This window comes from Musa acuminata, chromosome BXJ2-8, assembly GCF_036884655.1.
Source record: "Musa acuminata AAA Group cultivar baxijiao chromosome BXJ2-8, Cavendish_Baxijiao_AAA, whole genome shotgun sequence".
NCBI lineage: Eukaryota > Viridiplantae > Streptophyta > Magnoliopsida > Zingiberales > Musaceae > Musa > Musa acuminata.
This window is the reverse complement of record NC_088345.1, coordinates 2,336,745-2,356,033: the sequence shown is the minus strand read 5'-3', so window position 1 is coordinate 2,356,033 and position 19,289 is coordinate 2,336,745. Positions and strand designations below refer to the sequence as shown.

The window sequence follows — 19,289 nt, the reverse complement described above, 5'->3', positions numbered from 1 at the left end:
GGGCCGACGCGGCTTGGTTCGGGTCCGGATGACGGGTCGCCGATTCCTTCGGGAGGAGATTCCTGGCCAACGCCCCCGGAGAGAAACGCCTCGCCTTCGTCCCTACACACAGGTTGGGACGAGAGAACTCGACCCGACCTCTCCGATGATCAAGTAGTAAATAATCGTGGCGGGGTTGTTTTTTTTGTGTCCCCCCTTCGTTTAGAATGCAAGGGTATTTATGGGGGAGTTCGGTGTTACCTGGTGTGCCTGCCCGCAAGGGGTAGGGTCGTACCTTCTGATGACATCTGACATTGCTATCGGCGTAGCGTGTGGAATCGAACCTGAGCGATCGTTAATGGGCCTCGGTTGGCGTTTCGACCCGTGTCAGTCACGCGGTGTCGGACTAACAGGGGAGTGGGACGTCAGCGGGTGTCATGCAAGTCTTATCGTAATCATTACCCTTATCAACTTTAAGCTAATTTGATCTCTCATGTTTGTGCATATAATCTTTCGTCCCTTATACGTATCTCATTGTAGTTTTTCTTTTTTTCATTCCTGAACCGTTTTGATATTTATCTAGTTTCATTTTTTATTTTTATGTTTTAAAAGATATAAGAAAATTTATAAAGTTTTTGAATGGTAAAACTGTCGAAAGGATGTGAAATGAAATTAATGAGATTTATAAGCGTAAAAATATAATTTTATAAAAGAACCCTAATCTGCTTAGGGTTCTTTTACATGCTTATTGTGCATAATTGTTTTGATCTAAATACATAAGACATACTTGTTTTGATCTAAAACCTTAGATTAGGATAGTTGCACACACTATCCATGCTGGAAATTACAAATTAGGCCTTACCATATGACACAGCTGCTTGAACGAGGACACGTTGTGTTTTAACAAGGCCACGTAAACGTCCATGCTTCCGTCTCGAGTGGGGGATGGCACCAAGAACATTATTCCCTCCACGGGCACGTAGCATGGCATGAACATGAATGGCTTCCCACTACCAAAATCGAGGTCCCAGAACGGGAACCTCACCAAGTTGTGCACCTCCAAGTTTGGGTTCATCACCCTATAGTTCGCTTCGGCCGCTCCCTCCAGCGCCTCGTCCTTCACGTCCTCCAAGCTCGCGAAATCTATCAACGATCTGAAATATCCGTCGTCCATCCTCGCGGTCTCCTCGTGGATGAGCGCCGCCGCGAACTGCAGTGGCCTGTTGACGAGATCCCCCACCTTCACGCGGGGAAACGCCCACAGCACCAGGTTGCCGAGGTATTCGTCCGGCACAGGGGGCCTCAGTCTCGCGCGGCCGTTGACGGAGATGCGGAGGCCGCTGGTGATGCGCTCGTCCACCCCGCGGGCTACGCTCACAACTCGCCATAAGTGCGCCATCAGGCTCTCGAACGTGTTGTAGCGCCGGTCGGCCCCGATCGAGGCCTTAGCCTTGAGCATCTCCAGGAATTCTCTGCTGAAGTGCGCCTTGTGGAAGACTATGTCGTCCGCCTTAGCGACGCCGTCCTCGGTGTCTAACGCCTTCTTGGCCGTCGAGACTATGTCGTCCGCGGCGTCCTCGGCGTCGAACGCCTTCCTGGCCGTGAACTCCACCCCACGGTGCTCGAACTCGACGCGAGGTGGATTGCGGGGGATGAAGAAGGCGCCGCGGCCGTGCAAGGGGAGGGGATCCATCGGAAGGCCCCGTGTGGCGAGACCCCATGCCACGATGAACTTGCTCATGGAATGGCCATCGGCGACCCAGTGATGCGACGTGTAGCCCACCACCAGGGTTCCACACGCGAACCTCGTCAGCTGCACCTGCAACAGCTCCTCCACGCCTTTGACCCACGGATGCAGCGGCAACAAGGCCGTCGACGGCTCGTGAATGACGGCTCGATCGAGCACGTCATCCGACGACACCTCGATGAACCTTGCCCCGGCGTCATTGAGGAGGATGACGGGCTCACCCTGGGCGTCCTCGTGCAGCCGGCCAGCCCACTCCCGGTGCTCGGACAGCGCCGTGACAAGCCCCTTCTCGATGTCCGTGTTGGGCGGCGTCGGCGGCCGGAAGGCGTAGATGACGGCCCCGTGGACTTTGTAATTGATCTTGTCGAAGACACTGAGAGGAATGCAGAGATCGGTGGACGGCGGTTCGCCTACATACGAAGGCTTGACGAGCTTCGAGCTCTCCACCCTCACCTTCACGGCTTTGATCTGTTCCGCCATAGCTGCAGCTTGAGGACGCGACTTGCAGTGGTACTCCAAGGGTTGGAAACGCTTTCTGCTCTCTTTCCCTCACCTTAGAATGTAGTCTGAAGCAGAATATCCCGAAGAACTTAAACTGCATGGCAAGCAGATCTCAGCTTATACCGTTCATATAAAAGATATACTTGGGAGAACGATAACGATCTTTCATTGAACCTTAATTCGACAACTAGAAAGATATACTTGGAAACCATTGATGTTTCATTGAACCTTTAGGGGGAATACATAGTTGCATGTCCATAATTCGAATGATATGCTGTCGGCGCAACAGCTTGTAGATGAACACTGGAAATGCCATCCCCTTTATCTTACTCTTTTTGTATGCGACATAATTCGAGAAAATAGAAAGATGTTTCATTGAACCTTTATAGTTGCAAGTTCATAATTTAAATAGATTTAGATGATATGCTGTCGATGCCAACATCTTTTGATGACCAATGGACCTGCGATAAAAGAGATATGCTCCCTAATTTTTTAGGGTCTTTTATTGTACTTTCTTTCATTAAACCTTAAGAGATATGTTTCCTAATTTTTTTATATATTTTTTTCACTAAATATTTTCAGAGAATTTATAGGTACATGTACACAATTTAAATAAATCTAAATGATATGATTTCCTAATTTTTAGGAAATGAGTGATGACATTGCAACACGATGTGTATTTTCAAAATCTCAATCATGTATTACTTGGTGGAAGAATATAGGAGAATTATTCTTTGAATTTATCATATTTTGATAAATATTATATTATTTTCGACGTATATAAACTTTGAGAATGAAAAGAGTGTCTTTCCAAGTAGTTTAATAGAAATCACAGTATATAAACTTATAAAAACCGTCATCCAATCAAACTTTCAATTCTCTATAAATTTATGATATTTCCATGGTGTTCTCTTTTGTCGATCATCTTTTGCTAGTATAATCTAATATGTTGATTGTTTTTTGATGGTTGTCAAGATATGGGCTTTATTGATAATAAAGATATAAATTTTTATTTCTCTTTCTAATAATTTCTCTCTCTAATAGAAATTTTCTCTTCTATCTCGAGATATGACGTGTTGAACAGTGTCTTAGTACGGATTCTGACTGTGACCGATGGCGTCGGACTCTGACGTGTCTTGAGCCAAAATATACCGTATCAAACAACAACCACAACGATAACATCCGTTGCTACTTACTTATTCGAGTATCCAAATAGCAACAGCGTCGAGACATGATCATCTCTAATCAGCCCGCAAGTAGACCCCAAGTGCAGTAATTGCACCTTTGGTTGCATCAGCACGTCCATGGAAGCCGCTCACCTTACCCTTCTCGAGAGAAAGGGAGAAAGGAGTACCACTGTCCTTGCCGAAATCCTTCGAATCGCCGTCATCTTTGTCAGCCGTAAGTTTTCTTATCACGACGACTCCGTTCATTTCCTCAAAACGTCCCGATAAAGATTTGATGTATTCGCCTTTCTCAAAACTAATCTGAAAGGAAACCAAACATTTCATTAGAATACGACTCAAAATATATGTTAACGTGATCTCATTAATTGGAAATGATCGTACAACATAAGTATAATCAATACGTATGCCTACATACTCTCTCAGATTCAAGTCCCGTCACTCCGTAGCTCTTGGTTTCAATCTCTCCATCAAGTTCGTATGTTACGTCCATCCTAGTGATATTTTCATCTCCGAAATGAACGGTCACGTCGATGATGTCGTCGACAGATCCAGTATGCCACTCTGTCCCTTCTTCCCCTCCCCATTCAGTGACCTTGATCAATCCCTGGAGCCCTGTCGGGACACTGGTCGTCAGTCCTCCGGCCTGCACCCATACATGAACACAGAGATATGATCGAACACTATATGTGATGAAACCCGTCACCTAAGCTAATATTTAGTAAAAGAAAGGACGAAAATGGAAACCGAGAGCCTCTCACCATTGGAAGTATACAGTGCTTCCTTTACACGATATTATTGCAGGTGTGCAGACGCTTGGAGCAGAAGGGCAAGAGATGGGGTACTACTTATAGACCAACTAGCCATAGGTTTGAGGTGTTTTAGAGGAGGAGGAGGAGAGTTGGTGAATGTATGTATGTAAAACAAATGTTGCTGACTCCGACTGCTCGATCTCTTCGGGGGACACATCTCCTCCATGGATCGGACAACCAAGTGGTTGTGGACATGGAGATTGTTTTCATGGCAGATGCACACACTATCATTTAGAGAAAGTCGTGTACGTAACGATGCCTGCCTGCCTCGGAATTTAATGGCTGAGAGGATGAGCCCCGTTTCCATATGCTACGATTCCACGTCCGGCCTTAAACCTTTACTTCGTCTTCTCCTTGTGCAGATGACGATGGGAAGCTTGAGTACAACGTTCCAAACCCTTTCATTTTGAATGGTTGGCTCTTTCATAGATAGACTTTTGCATTTTGGGAATGGAATGCAAACTCTTACCAAGAAATTGTAGTTTATGCTCATAAAAAGCTACTTGATTCGTGCTAAATTCCACTAAGCTTTATCTTAGTGATCCATTCTGTCGAGGATGGAAGAGCAAGGAAAAAACAGAATACTACGATGCAAGTAAAAAGAAGTCTTTCGATTCAAAAAAAATGATATAATATTAAAAACAGAATGATTGATAAGAACACTTACAAGATACCAAATGCACACAGACTCTCTATCTATGTTTTTCTCTATTTGTTTCATGAACAATGGTCCTATTTATAGGACATAGTGACAACCACCCTATAACTACTAGATCATGAGGTAGTTATTGAAACCACCTTATAACTACTAGATCAGTGGTTATTGAAATCATCATGTAACAATCTAGATAGATAACTATGAATAAAATCTCAACACATTCGCCATATGCTCTTGCAATATCATTACCGGTGCCGATCGTGTCCATTTAATGGATGAACAAAAAGCCCGAATTAATTGGAAAATAAACTTGATTTAATCATCCTCTACCATACACAATCACCTTTCCTTCAAGTTATCTTCTTTCTTTTACTATCTCGCATTAGAACGAGAGCACTTTCGACTGATTGGAAAGTCCCATGGTGTTGAAACATTTGTCGAAAGAAAGAGTAATGATGATCTATCTATAGGGAATTTAGTTACCTAATTTTAGTGTTGATCGAATGGATCCGAGAGGAAGTATCATAATATGAGGAAGGCGAGTCTACCGATCACAAACATAGTAGTTGTGGGGACGAGATAACATACAATAGGATCATGAGCATGAATTATATAGCTCTTGCTCTTAAGAGGGAGAGTGTATCGATAAAATATAAGGTCAAGATGACGAAGATTACATTAGATAGATATATAATTCATATCTCAAATTAACCTAATTTTATAGGTGAGTTTACCGATCACAAATATAAGAGATATGAGCCTGAGATAACATATAATAGGATCATCAACATGATAAGAACTTTAAAGTGTCTTAGCTCTTGCTCTCAAGTGGGAGAGCGTATTAATAAAAAAGAAAGAAGGTCAAGATGACGAAGAGTGCATGAGATATATAATTCATATCTCGAACTAACTTAATTTTATAGGTCTATCGATGTTAATTAAATGCTTAATTTTACCTTTTATACATGAAACTTGAAAAAAACCATCAAAAGAATTGTCTTCTCCTTTGACTTGCAACAATCACAAAGTTTGCATCTACTTTTAAACCCTTCTATGAGTACTGACTCAATCATTTATAGGTAATACAATTAGAAAAGTGGAGCACTATGTTACTAAGACAAAGTGCTAATTATTATAGAGTGATAATGCAGATTCACTAATGTTTTGATGTCATAGTATTTCAAGTTTTATGATGTTTAGAAGGGAGGCTACCACAAGGATTATTTTTTTCAACAAAAGATGATGTGATGTTGATGGAGGGAGATTGTTCTAACTAAAAAAGATTGTGTTTTTCCTTGAAAGACAAAGAAACAATCAACTATTTCTTGTTCTTTTAGTAAAGCTGAATAAAGAGCTACGAGAATTTACATGATTGAAATATCTCTTACAAGATTTATGGATTGATACTTTGTCGATTACATTGTGATAATCCAACACGAGCGCATAAAACATATTAAAATATAGAGAAAAAAAAATCACATTACAAGTATTTTTATTAAACTACTATACTCTTTTCATTTGTCAAGTTGGGCATCTTTAACATAATAAATCTCAAATTTTGATGATGAAACTAATTGATAAATATTTATTTTTTATCTACGTTTTGAGTGACGCAAGATGCTTCGATCAGGATGAGACAATTAAAGCAAGAAAAATCATGTTGGATTGGAGAAAAACATGTCAGAAGATTGGACGTGGAGCCGGTGGATCGGTCGACGTATCGACAAAAGGCTTCGGGTCATGGATTCGGGCATCAGACCAAGAAGAGTGGATATTGCGCTAAGGATATTGGAGTTGCAGAGTCAACTGACCGATTGGGCAATCAACTGCAAGAGAGGACGATGCGTCGAAGAATCGGACGAAGCGTCGAGGGACCAATGATATACCGGACAACATGATTAATGCTTAGTATTAATTGTCTAGATCGAAATATGTTTTACATGTGCAGGATTAACTACGATAGCAAGGCATAAAGCAAAAGAAACCAAGACATAAGGACTTATTTAGCTTAGCAAATGTCTTAGGAATCGTAGATAGCACGTAATTAGGTTTTGATTTGGGCCAACCCAATTAGGGGCAAGCTAGGCCCATGTAAGGACTATGTTGAGCCTAATGAGAGGCCCAAACAGTGCCCCAAGAAGTGACACCGTCGTGGCATAATCTTTGAGACTATGTCAAGCGGTGGTACTATCAGTCTGGGCGATTGTACCGCCCCTGGCAGGGTGCTAAGCGGTGGTACCGTCAGTCTGGGCACTGGTACCACCTAGCATAGCACCCCAAGCAGTGGTACCACCAAACTAGGTGGTGGTACCGCCAGACTGGACAGTGGTACCTCTTAGTGCAGTGTCAATGTCAGACTGACACTAGTGGTGGTACCGCCCAGCGCAAGCGGTGGTACCGCTTGTGCCCGGGAAACCCGGGATAGGATGTTTTTAGGCTCCAAGTTTGAGTCAACTTGAAGCCTATAAATATCCCTCTCGTTAAAGCAGCAAGCACAGAGAATTTAAAAGTGAAGAAACTCTGTTGCAATCACTTAAGAAATCTCTCATCTAGATCTAACCTTAGAATTCTGTTTAGGAGTTTTATGAGTGCTTGTAAGGGTTGTCTCATAAACCCGGTAAAAGGAGAAGAGAGGTGTAAGAAGGAGGTTGATCTTCGCCTATTAAAGGAAGATCGATAATGGATGCCGGTGGTCTCGACAGAAGAGGAATCGACGGAGTGGATATAGGTCACGACGACTGAACCACTATAAATTGGTTTGCATTCTTGTTATGCTTTTAATTCTCGCGTTACAAACTGATTTACTTACTTCACTTACTCATTATATTCTTGCAAATGTTTTAAAGTTAAATACTTTCCGAGATTGGTTTTCAACGTAAACGATTTTATCGCAACGAAAGATTTTTTGAAGATAATTTTATCGCTACACTAATTCACCCCCTCTCTTAGTGTCGACCTCATTCCTGACACAACATTCATTCCCCAATTGGGAGGTAGCATTGAAAATAATATTATATTTATCAAAATATGATAAATTCAAATAATAGTCTCTGATGAAGACAATATTTCTTCCACCGAGTAATGATGCATGTTTGAGATTTATTTTGGAAATATACATGTCAACATGACGTCAGCACTTATCTTGTGAAAATTAGGAAACGTATCATTTAGATTTATTTAAAATTGTGTATATTTTTCCTATAAATTCTCCGAAAAATGTTTAGTAAAAAAAATTGTAAAAAATTAGGAAACATTTCTCTTAAGGTTTAACGAAAGAAAGTTCAATAAAAGACCCAAAACAAAATTGGGAGCATATCTCTTTTCTCATAGTATAAGCTGACTTCTGCATGCCTATTTAAGCTCTTCCGGTTCTTCTCCTCCAAACAGAGGAAACAGCGTATCTAAACCTTGGAGTATTGCAAGGAGCTTCTCCGAGCTGCAGCCATGGCGGAACAGATCGAGGCCTTGAAGGTGAGAGCGGAGAGCTCAAAGCTCGTCAAGCCTTTGTACCAAGGCGAACCACCTTGCGCCGATCTCTGCATTCCGCTGAGTGTCTTCGATAAGATCACTTACAACCTCCACGTGGAACTCATCTACGCCTTCCGGCCGCCGACGCCATCGAACTCGGACATCGAGAAGGGCCTCGCCACGGCGCTCTCCGAGTACCGTGAGTGGGCTGGCCGGCTGCGCGAGGATGCCCAGGGTGAGCTCGTCATCCTCCTCAATGACGCCGGGATACGGTTCGTCGAGGCGACCTCGGACGACGTGCTCGGCCGGGACGTCCTCGAGCCGTCGCGCGCCTTGCACCGGCTGCATCCGTGGGTCAACGGCGTGGAGGAGCTGTTGCAGGTGCAGCTGACGAGGTTCGCGTGTGGAACCCTGGTGGTGGGCTTCACGTCGCATCACATGGTCGCGGATGGCCACTCCATGAGCAGGTTCATCGTGGCATGGGGCCTCGCCACACGGGGCCTCCCGATGGATCCCCTTCCCTTGCACGGCCGCGGCGCCTTCTTCATCCCCCGCAACCCACCTCGCGTCGAGTTCGAGCACCGTGGGGTGGAGTTCACGGCCAAGAACGCGTCCGACACCGAGGAGGACGTCCCTCTGACGGCCGACCTAGTGGTCCACAAGGCGCACTTTAGCAGAGAATTCCTGGAGAGTCTCAAGGTCAAGGCCTCGCTCGGGGCCGACCGGCGCTACACCACGTTCGAGAGCTTGATGGCGCACTTATGGCGAGTCGTGAACGTAGCCCGTGGGCTGGACGAGCACATCACCAGCACCGTCCACATCTCCGTCAACGGCCGCGCGAGGCTGAGCCCCCCCGTGCCGGACGAATACTTCGGCAACCTGGTGGTGTGGGCGTGTCCCCGCGCGAAGGTGGGGGAGCTCGTCAACAGGCCACTGCAGTCCATCGCGGAGGTCGTCCGCGAGGGAATCGCGAAGATGGACGACAGATATTTCAGATCGTTGATAGATTTTGCGAGCTCGAAGGAGGTGACGGAGGGCCTGAAGGGGACGATCGAAGCGAAAGAGGCGGCGTTCTGCCCAAACTTTGAGGTGAACAGCTGGGTGAGGTTCCCGTTCTGGGACCTCGATTTTGGTAGTGGGAAGCCCTTCTTGTTCATGCCGAGCTTCTATGCCGTGGAGGGGATGATATTCTTGGTAGAATCCCCCACCGGAGACGGAAGCATCGACGTTTATGTGACTTTGTTCAGCCACAACTTGGACTCATTCAAGCAGCTATGCTATCTGCTCGACTAGCTTCCCTGGTCGAGCACAACCATGCCGTCTTCCTTCCTCGGTTGTTGACATGTTACCGTCTGTGTCTTTGTGAGAGGGTATACATAAGCGTAAGATTTGCTAATGTTATCATTATTTGTCGAAATACTAACTTAAACTATACGATTAGTATATCATTTGATCTCATATTGGTCGAGGAATATTGGAACGACTCATAAATTCGTCAGGTCTCCATGCACTAATGATCGATCGACCATAGTTGAAATTAAAAATTCTAATTTGACCCTCTCGAGAGTCAAGATAAAAGGATAAAATATTCCGACTAAACATGATAAATTATAGATTTAAAATCTCTCTAAATTCATGATTTCTTGATATCCACTTAACATGGTTAAAGAGCTAGTGATCCTAAAGGTTTTGGAAGTTAGATCTTAGGAGAGTCGATACCCGTCGGAGTTTGGCTTGTTCTGCTTGAAGACTCTGTATAGTCCTTCTCTAGTAATAAATCTGGCCACTGCACCCAACCCAAACTGCACAGTCCAATAAGACGATCCATCTTGCAGATGAGGATTGTTGAATTAGATAGGGAAAATTAGATTGGGAAAAGAGATAAAAGCTATCACACAAAGAGTAAGGATAAGAAGAATAGGATTAAGATAAAATATTTTATATTTTATTTAAAAACTTTATATGCTTCATGACCCAATACATAAAGTTTATATAGTTTCGATAGATACATTATATTTATTATATTTAATATGAATCTTTTTATATCTAAGAAACACTTTCAAGAATCAATAGTCAAGGTCTTTATATTGTTGAAGATAAAATGCGAAAGGATGAGATAGTGCTAGAAGTATAATGGCACTTCTTTTTGCAAAAACATTGCCCATGAAAAATACAAAATAATGCGATTACCGTATATTTGAATTCAGAGACATTTTACAATATCATGAAGATAACATCTACAAGATAATGGACAATCTTAATTGCTGAATGTAGACGAGTACCATTCCCAGCACAAACTATTTTGAAGCCAAAAATTGATGGTCAGGAAGGTCACCCTGTACTACCAAATGGGTAAAAATACTCAGGCTGGTGTTCTTTGAATTTATATATCAGAGGTTCTTTGGGACAAAGTCTATTTTCTCTTCATGATCCAGATCGGATATCAGCTCCTTTAATTTGCATGCATCTGTAAGGCTGATATATCTATATCTACAGGGCTGGACATGCCTCTGGTTCAACCTGTTCTCCAGATTTTAAACCAGGAAACTGACCAATATCATGACCAGCAATTGCATGAAATGGATTGTTCAATCCTATGGCAAATTCATCTGGTTGTGTCCCTCCACTTTGGAAATAATCAGCCATCTGCATTACAAAGAAAATGTCTGTGATGCAAGACAAGATTTGAACAACTACAGTTTTTTATCATAAAAGATGCATAAAATTTAGACTAGACCCATTATCATCAGCTGCAATGTAAAATTTTAATGGTAGATGACTGCATATAACAAATCGATAAAATAAAGCAAAAGTCTAACATCAACTTTGTAACTGAGTGAAGGAACTGGAATTTTTCTTTTCCTGATAAAGCAAGACATGATAAAGAGTTTAGGTGACCAAGAAAATGTATAAAATATTCAGATAGATGGTGAAATGTTTGGTGTAGAAATCAGTGATCAATTGAAGGTTCTAACAGTTATCTATCATCTTGGTAGCAACTGAAAAGGATAGGGCCATAGGAGGATTTGATATAGCAATAAAACTTGGGGAAGAACAGAAAAAATCGATGGGAATGAATATAACAAGAAAAAAAAGGAAGAAGAGGAAATGGGATAACAAAATTTTGAAATGTAGCCAAGGAAACATGTTTCTGGAAGGCTTGTGACTAGAAGACAAAGTAACACTAATTTAGCATGTGATAAGGTTATTCGGGAGTATAGACATGGATCAAGGGGAGATCACGAAGAACAAGGCATAAATTCTTTTTCTTTAGTAACATGACTACCATTGTTATACGTTTAAGGAGAAACAATTTAATTAAAGAATTGATCTAACATTCCAAAGTTGAACTTCGATTAGTCCAAGAAAAGAACAAATATAACTCCTTAAAGTAAATGTGCGACTATAGTTCTCCAGGAATCATACATAAACTGTATCTAACGACTCAAAATCTAGCCATCAGGGGATCAACATCTTATGCAGACATTATTTTCTCCTTCCTTTTCGATTTAAATGCTTATGAAAGAGTTTACCTGAATTTTACTAACAGTACCATGAACACATTAATAAACCATAAACACCTAAGTAACGAATATAGCGATTAATTTTCATTATTTTTGCATCATAATTCAAAGGACTATAACTGATGTGGTTACCATAGTTCACCTTACCGGTCTATATCAGTGTACCAACCGATTGGCGATATAGTATGTACCAAACCATACCGATGTACCGACATATTGTTATGGACAAATCTGTAAACAAGGTGTTCGATATAATGTTTGTGTATGTCCGTGTCTTTCAATTTTGTTCATATTTTGCTCAACATGTAAAGAGCTTGTAGTAGGCTTAGCAGCCCCATTTTGGTTAGCTCTTGTGACCATTTTAATCTTGCAAACGCAAGTTGTGTACAGTCATGGTGCAGAGACAAAACTGCCCAAAAATAAGCTATCTAGGTAGCCATTTTCGGGAGTTTCCTAACTCCGCAGAGTGATGCGAAGTGTCAGCCAGCATAGCACCTAGGAGCTACCCGAGTGGCACATGGCTGAATGGGCCTTCGGAGTAGTGTCTAGGGTTGTTTGTTGCCTTGTTCCACAAGAGTGTCATGTGGGCAATTGTGGGAACTTTTAGCCGCGACGGACTACCTTAGACCCTTTATTGTGCGACTATTCAAAGCTTGCGAAGTCTATGTTTGTAATTTCCATTGCCTATTAAGTGTTTACTAAAATATCTGCTTGTGAAATCCCGAGTTAAACGTTTTCTCTAACCCGTCTTCTCTTTTGCAAGTCCTCAAGAGATCATAAAAGGTTTTGAGGAAGCTGACCTTTTGTAGACGAACACGCAAAGATGCTGCACAACTTAGGCAAACAATTCCTCAAGGATCCCGAGTTAAACAATTCCTCTAACTCATCTTTTCTTTTGTAAATCCTTAAGGGATCATAAGAGGTTTCGATGAGGCTGACCCTTTACGAACGAACACACAATGGTGTTGTACGACTTAGGCAAAACCAACTAAGTCCATGACAATACGATACAATGGGGCATATCGACAAACCGATTTGTATCACTCATACCAGTCCCCTATCGGACTGGTACACTACCCATATCAGATAGTACGCCTCAATACGCCGAACCTTAATGGTTACTTTGGTCAACTCCATGCATAATCTTATGAAGAATGGATATAGACTACCGGGTATTAGCAATGGTTCAAAAAAGTAACTAGAAGAAAATGTTTTAACCATGTTATTGTTCTCCTATTGATTATATGAACGAGGTTACTATGTTAAATTCCTAGAGAAAATCCCCCATTTTCTCAAGCCTATTCTTCTATTAAGGTGCTTTAGATTTTTTTTTTTTGCATAATCCAAAGACATTTAGTTAATGCAACTTTGAGAAATTTTCATGTAAGATTAGACGTTGAAAAAAAGAAAGCAAATGCCAAAGACATCCAATGGTGACTCATGAGTTATATTGTTTGCAAAGAGATCTTTTCTCCTTTTGATACGATTGTTAGCTATCATACTACCATAACCTGGACAAACACATCCCACTTTCTCAATTCCCAAAAAATGGATAACTCTATAACTCTTGGTCTAAAATTAGTCTATATATATACATATGCCTATGTTAATTGTTTGGGAAGTATTTCAAATTGTCCTATTAGTTCAAAAGCCATCATGCCAGTTACATTTGATTCATTTCATTGACACCTCTGTACACAACTAAGATACTTTGCTTGACTTATAACCTGTCCTAGTATGTACTTCAATTTATATTTTATATGATACTTTGAAGCAAGGATTAATTGTTAGTATAATACCAGTTTTGGCAACCAGTTTAACTGATATAAATTGGTATACCTGACAGTAGACAGACCAGTACCATCCATACCACAAGAAAAATAGAATACTAAAGTACTGAAGTCCGGTACATGTCTTTAGTCAAATAGATAAATATTATTTGGTATTATATCGATCTGACTGGTATTTGAATCTTTGTTTCAACGCCTCTCTGATTATCAACTTCCACAGGCTTCTTCCAACCACAGTTGTCACCACCTTCCACAGGAAGTTTTACATAAATCCTTGGTAGGTTTTTCATAAGCACACAAGAAAAGGCAATATTTATCAATCAGCATTCAGTTTGTCCAGGTTATTAATTTGTACATCATTCAAGGGCATCTGTGACAGTTAACATATGGCTCATTTGTGGGCATACAGTTTCGTTCAAGCTAGTTACAGTTGATATCTATATTGCAGCAACCTCTCGGATGCGGCTGGAATGGTTCAGAACATATTGGTGAACTATGCAGGTTCAAGTTTGTAAGAGGACTGGATAAAAAAGCTTAATGCCCGCAAAGTTATTTAATATGGATCTTTGTGGTTCAGGCTATACTGGATCTGATCAGTACATGCTCATCAAAGGTTCTACAGTGCACCATAAACGGATGTGTAGTGCAGTCTAATGACCAACAATGAAAATGTTGTCATAAGTAAACTTGAAGTTGAACTAGAAAACAATAAATTGAGAGGGTACTCACATGATGGGCAAGAGACATTCCGCTTAAAGCTGCAGCTTCTACACTCGACCCAAGTAACCAGTCACCACAAATTCCTGCACGCCCATTAGGGTCGAAGATACAAGGAATCTCAGGAGAATTTGTTGGAAGAGCTGCACCCCTAGGATAATAAAAGAGCATAAGTATACACTCACAAGCCAATTCACATAAATTTTTTCTGAATGTTTATTATTTGGAAAGACAATGCATACCATAATTGGACCCTGGTATAAAATGGTTTCTGTAGTGATCCTTTGGATAATCCAAGAGCAGACTCTACACCCTCAAGTATATCATCCTTTACTTTTTCTGCTGTGGCACTAGGGATGTTTTCCTGTATGTTCATGTAAATTTCGTTTAAGTACCCTATCAACACCAGCTAGTATCTGTAAAATATGAATAACAGCAAGAAATATGAGGCAACTGATCCACCAGGGATATAGCATGCAGTCATGTGTAATACTTGATTGCATTAACCAAAAAGATATGGTGCAAAAGAACAAACTTTTAGCAACCTGTGGAACTTTATTTCGTTTTCCATAGGCTGCAGTGCTAAAAAAGGTCCAACACTGAGGTAAGTCACTTTCCAAAGGGAAGAGTTTGCTAGTGTTGTTGCTCATCCATGAAAGAGAATCTACACCTTTCACAAAAGCTCCTTCAAAATCTCTATTCTGAGAAATTGGAAGAGGATCTTCAAATGCTGCAAGAAGCGCCCAGATAGAACTAAGTTCTAGAGTCTGCAAACACCAAAATATGCATGAACACAGCAACTTGAATTTTAATAATTTTCCAAGACTATAAAGTACTATTCCTACAGTATTTGACAAGATTCATCTGGGGAGGTGCAGCAGCAACCTTCATTTGTTTAGTTAGTTGTGGTAAGCCTGAGGATGAAAGCAAACGATTTGCACATTTTCCTGTTGATGCAGCATTAGATAATTAAAATCATAAATAAATTGAATGACTGCCTACTTTTAACAAGAATGCATAAGTGGAAAAAAGAAAGGATAACCATGCCCAAATTTATAGATGATATCTACAATATATTATTTATATTTAGTGGATCTCAGTTAAATAATCTATATTCTGTTTCCAGTGTCGTAATTCCTTTCTGGAAGAGGGGTAAGAGTTGTAACAAGAAGTAGATGGATGTATAGTTGAAGTTGCTTAAAAGACATCGTCTTGGAAGCCAAAGAAGGGAACTGAGAACAGGAAAAAGGTTGTATGACAAAACAAAGGGAAGTTGTGTTCAGCTCTCAAGAAGTTACAAGCAGAAAAATAAATGAATATGCAATGTGAGGCTTAGCCCAAGCATATTAATATCCTTGTAGCACTATGCTTTTCCCAAGCATCTCCTAGCAATAATGAATAAATGAATAAATGAAGAACAGTCAGAACAATAATAACTCATATTAATATCCTTGAAGCACTATGCTTTTCCCAAGCATCTCCTAGCTAAGCTTAGACCTCAAGAAGAGAAACAAATGGAACATGGATCAATTATGAGCCACTTCTCATGGTTTTCATGAGCAGAATATTGGACATTAAATAACTTCATGAAGGACAAGAAATAATTTTTACAGAGCAATTATAAAAATTAATAACTTGATTCACCTAAAACACCTAGAAGTGATATAGACGTAATATAATTACCATTATGTGCGATAACAACTGCATCAAACTGGCCATGGGGTTTCTCTTGCTCAGCCAATCGCCATGTCCCATTAAATGGCTCAAGCTTACTTATCCAACAAGGCCTTACAATATTAGCCATGCGACTCTGCAGTTGCAGTTAAAATGCTACTTAGCACAGAGCTTGAAGGCATACCAACATAGAGAAAGAAAGGATAACCACAATCACCTGTGTGTAACAACATATCACCTGTGTGGAACCACAATCAGCTCTTAGAGACAGTGTTTATGCAGATGAACTTCAAACTTCTAGCCACAATTTAACCCAACAGCATTCCCAGCACTTGGACTAGAGACACCATAATTTTATCTTTGATATTTATAATCTTGGAATTGAAAGCTATGCTTGGTCAACAAGATAATAAACTACCATAAAATTAGAAGGCAATGCATGCTTGACTTTTCAAAATATGGATAACGGTTGGTGTCCATAGGTTCACTCTTAATTTCATAATAGAAAGCATCTGTTGTGCCAATTGTTTCTGAAGGTCACAAGTGCAGAAGTAGAAAACTTATACAAATATTCATCTAAATGACTAATGTAATATTTGCCAGATATATGGTTCTTTCATTCTGTTGCATGAAACTAGGATAACATTTTGCAACTAAAGCAGAGTTCAAAGCTGATTTCTGATTCAATTATGGAATTTGGAAGTCAAATGAACAAAAGAAGCAGAAAGGAAATTTTCATAATTCAAACTCATTATTCACTGATCCTCTTAAAATTACTGAGGAAAATCATTCAAACATAAAAGAGAGAATTTAACTTTGACCTGACTTATAATTGAATCCATCAGAGAACGCATTCCTTTCATGCCTACATATCTTGAAGCAGAATACGGTACAGGAGAAGCATGCCCACCAGCTTCAAGTTCTACTAACAGTCCCTTCCATTCCCGAACCAAGCCTTTCTCCAACCATCTATCAACAAGCTTCTGAAATCTTAAATCACTTACAGTAAAGAACTGAGCAGCATGATCAAATATGCATGTCCTGGAATCAATGATCCGCGTTGCCATCCTCCCACCTAAGCCATGCATCCCCTAAGATAGGACCAGAAAAATCAACATATTATATTTATTATAAGATAACTACAATGTCACTTATAGTCAAGACAGTGATAACATGTTATTATAGTATCCCCAATGCAGATACAGAACACAATAGACCAACAACATACAAGTTGATGCAAAACATGGATTTCCTTCAGAATACCAACCAGCCTATAAGTTAATTCTAAGTAGAATTAGAAGTTCTAGAAGAAAAAAAACTCACCAAGAGGTTCAGCTTTCCTAGGATTCCATCCCGCATCTTTCTTCTAAAATCATGATGTTTGCTTCATCAAGTGAGCATAAAATGGTGCATAGTAGGCTGTTCTGAATAAACAAGTCTATTTATTTTCAGTAATTAGAGATGATACTTTATAATTATCCGTTCATATAAATTTTATCTGATTCACATTTCCCATTGTCTTAATAATTTCTCAAAATTTTAAAATTAATGAACATTTGAAAATATCACCATCCAAGACAATTTTCAATCCCATCAAGCACAAAGCTTTCATGATATATGTCATGGAATGACCAATCAATTCTACATATTCCAGCATTGCAATTTGAGTTGAGCATCTTAACCTACAATTTAACCATATGAAGGACAATATCGGCCACAAAAAAGGGTATAGATCTTAGTTCAGGATCAAACACCATCATGGCTTAGAACAAACACATTGACATGATTGATTCAATTGTTAAGCCCAGAAAATGTTGAAAAAGAGTCTTTATGGGATTCCTGGGGCCCTGGAAATGTTGAGGGGAAAAGCTAACATCTCTCTAGGAGTTGCAAATTAGGCAATATTGAAGCACTTGATAACTCTCACCTGGATGCTGCAACCTAGACATTTCCAGAAATCATGCACAAACCTTCCGATGGTGATGTGTATTTTTGGAACAGGAAATGCCCTTAATTTCCATAAATGCAATATACAAAAAATCTTCTGTGAAGAACAGGAAATGCACTTAAAGATAAGGGATTTCTAACAGTCCGAGTAGTGACCTAGATTAATGGAACCACCTTAAAAGTAATTTATATAGATATCATTTTCATGATATAGGACAACATGAAGGAATGTGTTTCACATCCTCTAGCTAAACAACTTTACATGCATGAAAAGGCTTAAATGCTCAAGTTGTTAGGTCAGTGACGTCAAACCACTCCAATTACGTGGAATACTCACCCTACCTAATCAACTATATCCACAACTAGATTCCTCTAAACCAATCAAATTCCAATTTCTTGCCGTATAAAGACAGAAAATCAAAATCTATGAAATCAAAATGAGGTAGCGCCTAACCGTATCGAAGACCGTCGACCGTATCCCTCTCTCCTCAAGCGTGAGAGCGCATACCAAACCAGCGACCCCACCGCCGATGATCGCCACAGCGGGATCCCTCGCCACCGGCGTGGTGAACACGACCTGCTCCTGGGCGAAGCTCTTCTTGATGGCGGACCTTCGAGAGGTCCCATGCGGGCCCCTTCTTGGACTCCGCCGCCCGCCGTCCACAGGGCTCCTCCTTCCTCCGCCTCCGCCTTTCGTGAGGTGCTTCGGCTCCGCGGAGCAGAGCGGAAAGAGCGGCCGTGGGATCCTAGGGTTTCGGGGGAGGAAGGGCTTGCAGGGCTTAATGGGTTGGAGGACGAGCGAGGAGCTCAATAATGCAGTCGAAGTCATATGCCGCAGCGTGTGAAGAAGAACAGATTGGTTTTGAGAGAGCGAGAAGCGAGTGTGGTTAAAACCATGAAAGTTTTACATATATACCCTTCTAAATTCCTGAATAACATACTCGCCCCTATACATTTAAATATATCATATGTATATATATATCCCTCTAATTACTAATATCCATCCAATATTATTAATTATGAATACCAATAACTAATTTGAGATAGAAAATATATCTAAAGCTTTTAAGTACTTCAAATATCATTATTCATCCTTTATAAGGAGTTATCAATGACAATTAGAGTTTATGCTACTGGTAATATAATATTCCTTTGAGTTTTGGAGTATATATATATAGGTAGTTATAGCATGCTCATTAATGCACATCAATTAACAAGTGATAAAAGGCCTCCAAAATAAGGATCTGTAGGTGACACCTACTAAGTCAAGAAACCTATGAAGGCAGAG

The 19,289-nt window shown here is 40.6% G+C and overlaps 4 protein-coding genes across 6 annotated transcripts; 1 reads left to right on the top strand and 3 right to left on the bottom strand.

Moving 5' to 3' along the window:
• Positions 1 to 823: 823 nt before the first annotated feature.
• On the bottom strand, positions 824 to 2,206 carry LOC103994367 (agmatine coumaroyltransferase-2-like). The gene is made up of 2 exons (XM_018829977.2): positions 1,538 to 2,206; positions 824 to 1,489 (listed from the first exon to the last, which is right to left on the bottom strand). The coding sequence occupies exons 1-2, from the start codon at positions 2,204 to 2,206 to the stop codon at positions 824 to 826; spliced, it is 1,335 nt and encodes a 444-aa protein (XP_018685522.2).
• A 1,262-nt stretch (positions 2,207 to 3,468) lies between these two features.
• On the bottom strand, positions 3,469 to 5,109 carry LOC135619402 (jacalin-related lectin 3-like). Its single transcript, XM_065121385.1, has 3 exons — positions 5,101 to 5,109; positions 3,830 to 4,057; positions 3,469 to 3,714 (listed from the first exon to the last, which is right to left on the bottom strand). The coding sequence occupies exons 1-3, from the start codon at positions 5,107 to 5,109 to the stop codon at positions 3,469 to 3,471; spliced, it is 483 nt and encodes a 160-aa protein (XP_064977457.1).
• A 3,216-nt stretch (positions 5,110 to 8,325) lies between these two features.
• Positions 8,326 to 9,642, top strand: LOC135619401 (agmatine hydroxycinnamoyltransferase 1-like). The gene has a single exon (XM_065121383.1). It carries the CDS (start codon positions 8,326 to 8,328, stop codon positions 9,640 to 9,642), a length of 1,317 nt encoding a protein of 438 aa, XP_064977455.1.
• Positions 9,643 to 10,513: 871 nt separating this feature from the next.
• On the bottom strand, positions 10,514 to 18,867 carry LOC135618631 (uncharacterized). Of its 3 annotated transcripts, none has more exons than XM_065119673.1 (9): positions 18,456 to 18,867; positions 16,876 to 17,145; positions 16,272 to 16,292; positions 16,064 to 16,190; positions 15,226 to 15,327; positions 14,926 to 15,110; positions 14,623 to 14,744; positions 14,393 to 14,531; positions 10,514 to 10,995 (listed from the first exon to the last, which is right to left on the bottom strand). In XM_065119673.1, exons 1-9 carry the CDS (start codon positions 18,828 to 18,830, stop codon positions 10,840 to 10,842), a joined length of 1,497 nt encoding a protein of 498 aa, XP_064975745.1. In that variant the 5' UTR covers positions 18,831 to 18,867; the 3' UTR covers positions 10,514 to 10,839. The 3 variants fall into 3 exon arrangements, with proteins under 3 accessions (XP_064975745.1, XP_064975746.1, XP_064975747.1); XM_065119674.1 differs by having other exon boundaries at positions 14,926 to 15,147; positions 15,266 to 15,327; XM_065119675.1 differs by lacking the exon at positions 16,272 to 16,292 and having other exon boundaries at positions 14,926 to 15,147; positions 15,266 to 15,327.
• Positions 18,868 to 19,289: the final 422 nt, after the last annotated feature.

Coding starts and splice junctions, on each gene's coding strand:
- LOC135618631 (XM_065119673.1), bottom strand. CDS start 18,830: ATGACTTCGACTGCATTATTGAGCTCCTCGCTCGTCCTCCAACCCATT. Junction 17,146..18,455: donor GGTCGACGGTCTTCGATACG/GTTAGGCGCTAC, acceptor GTCCTATCTTAG/GGGATGCATGGCTTAGGTGG. Junction 14,745..14,925: donor AACGAAATAAAGTTCCACAG/GTTGCTAAAAGT, acceptor ATGAACATACAG/GAAAACATCCCTAGTGCCAC.
- LOC135619402 (XM_065121385.1), bottom strand. Junction 3,715..3,829: donor CGGGACTTGAATCTGAGAGA/GTATGTAGGCAT, acceptor GTTTCCTTTCAG/ATTAGTTTTGAGAAAGGCGA.
- LOC103994367 (XM_018829977.2), bottom strand. CDS start 2,206: ATGGCGGAACAGATCAAAGCCGTGAAGGTGAGGGTGGAGAGCTCGAAG. Junction 1,490..1,537: donor AGGACGCCGCGGACGACATA/GTCTCGACGGCC, acceptor GGCGTCGCTAAG/GCGGACGACATAGTCTTCCA.
- LOC135619401 (XM_065121383.1), top strand. CDS start 8,326: ATGGCGGAACAGATCGAGGCCTTGAAGGTGAGAGCGGAGAGCTCAAAG.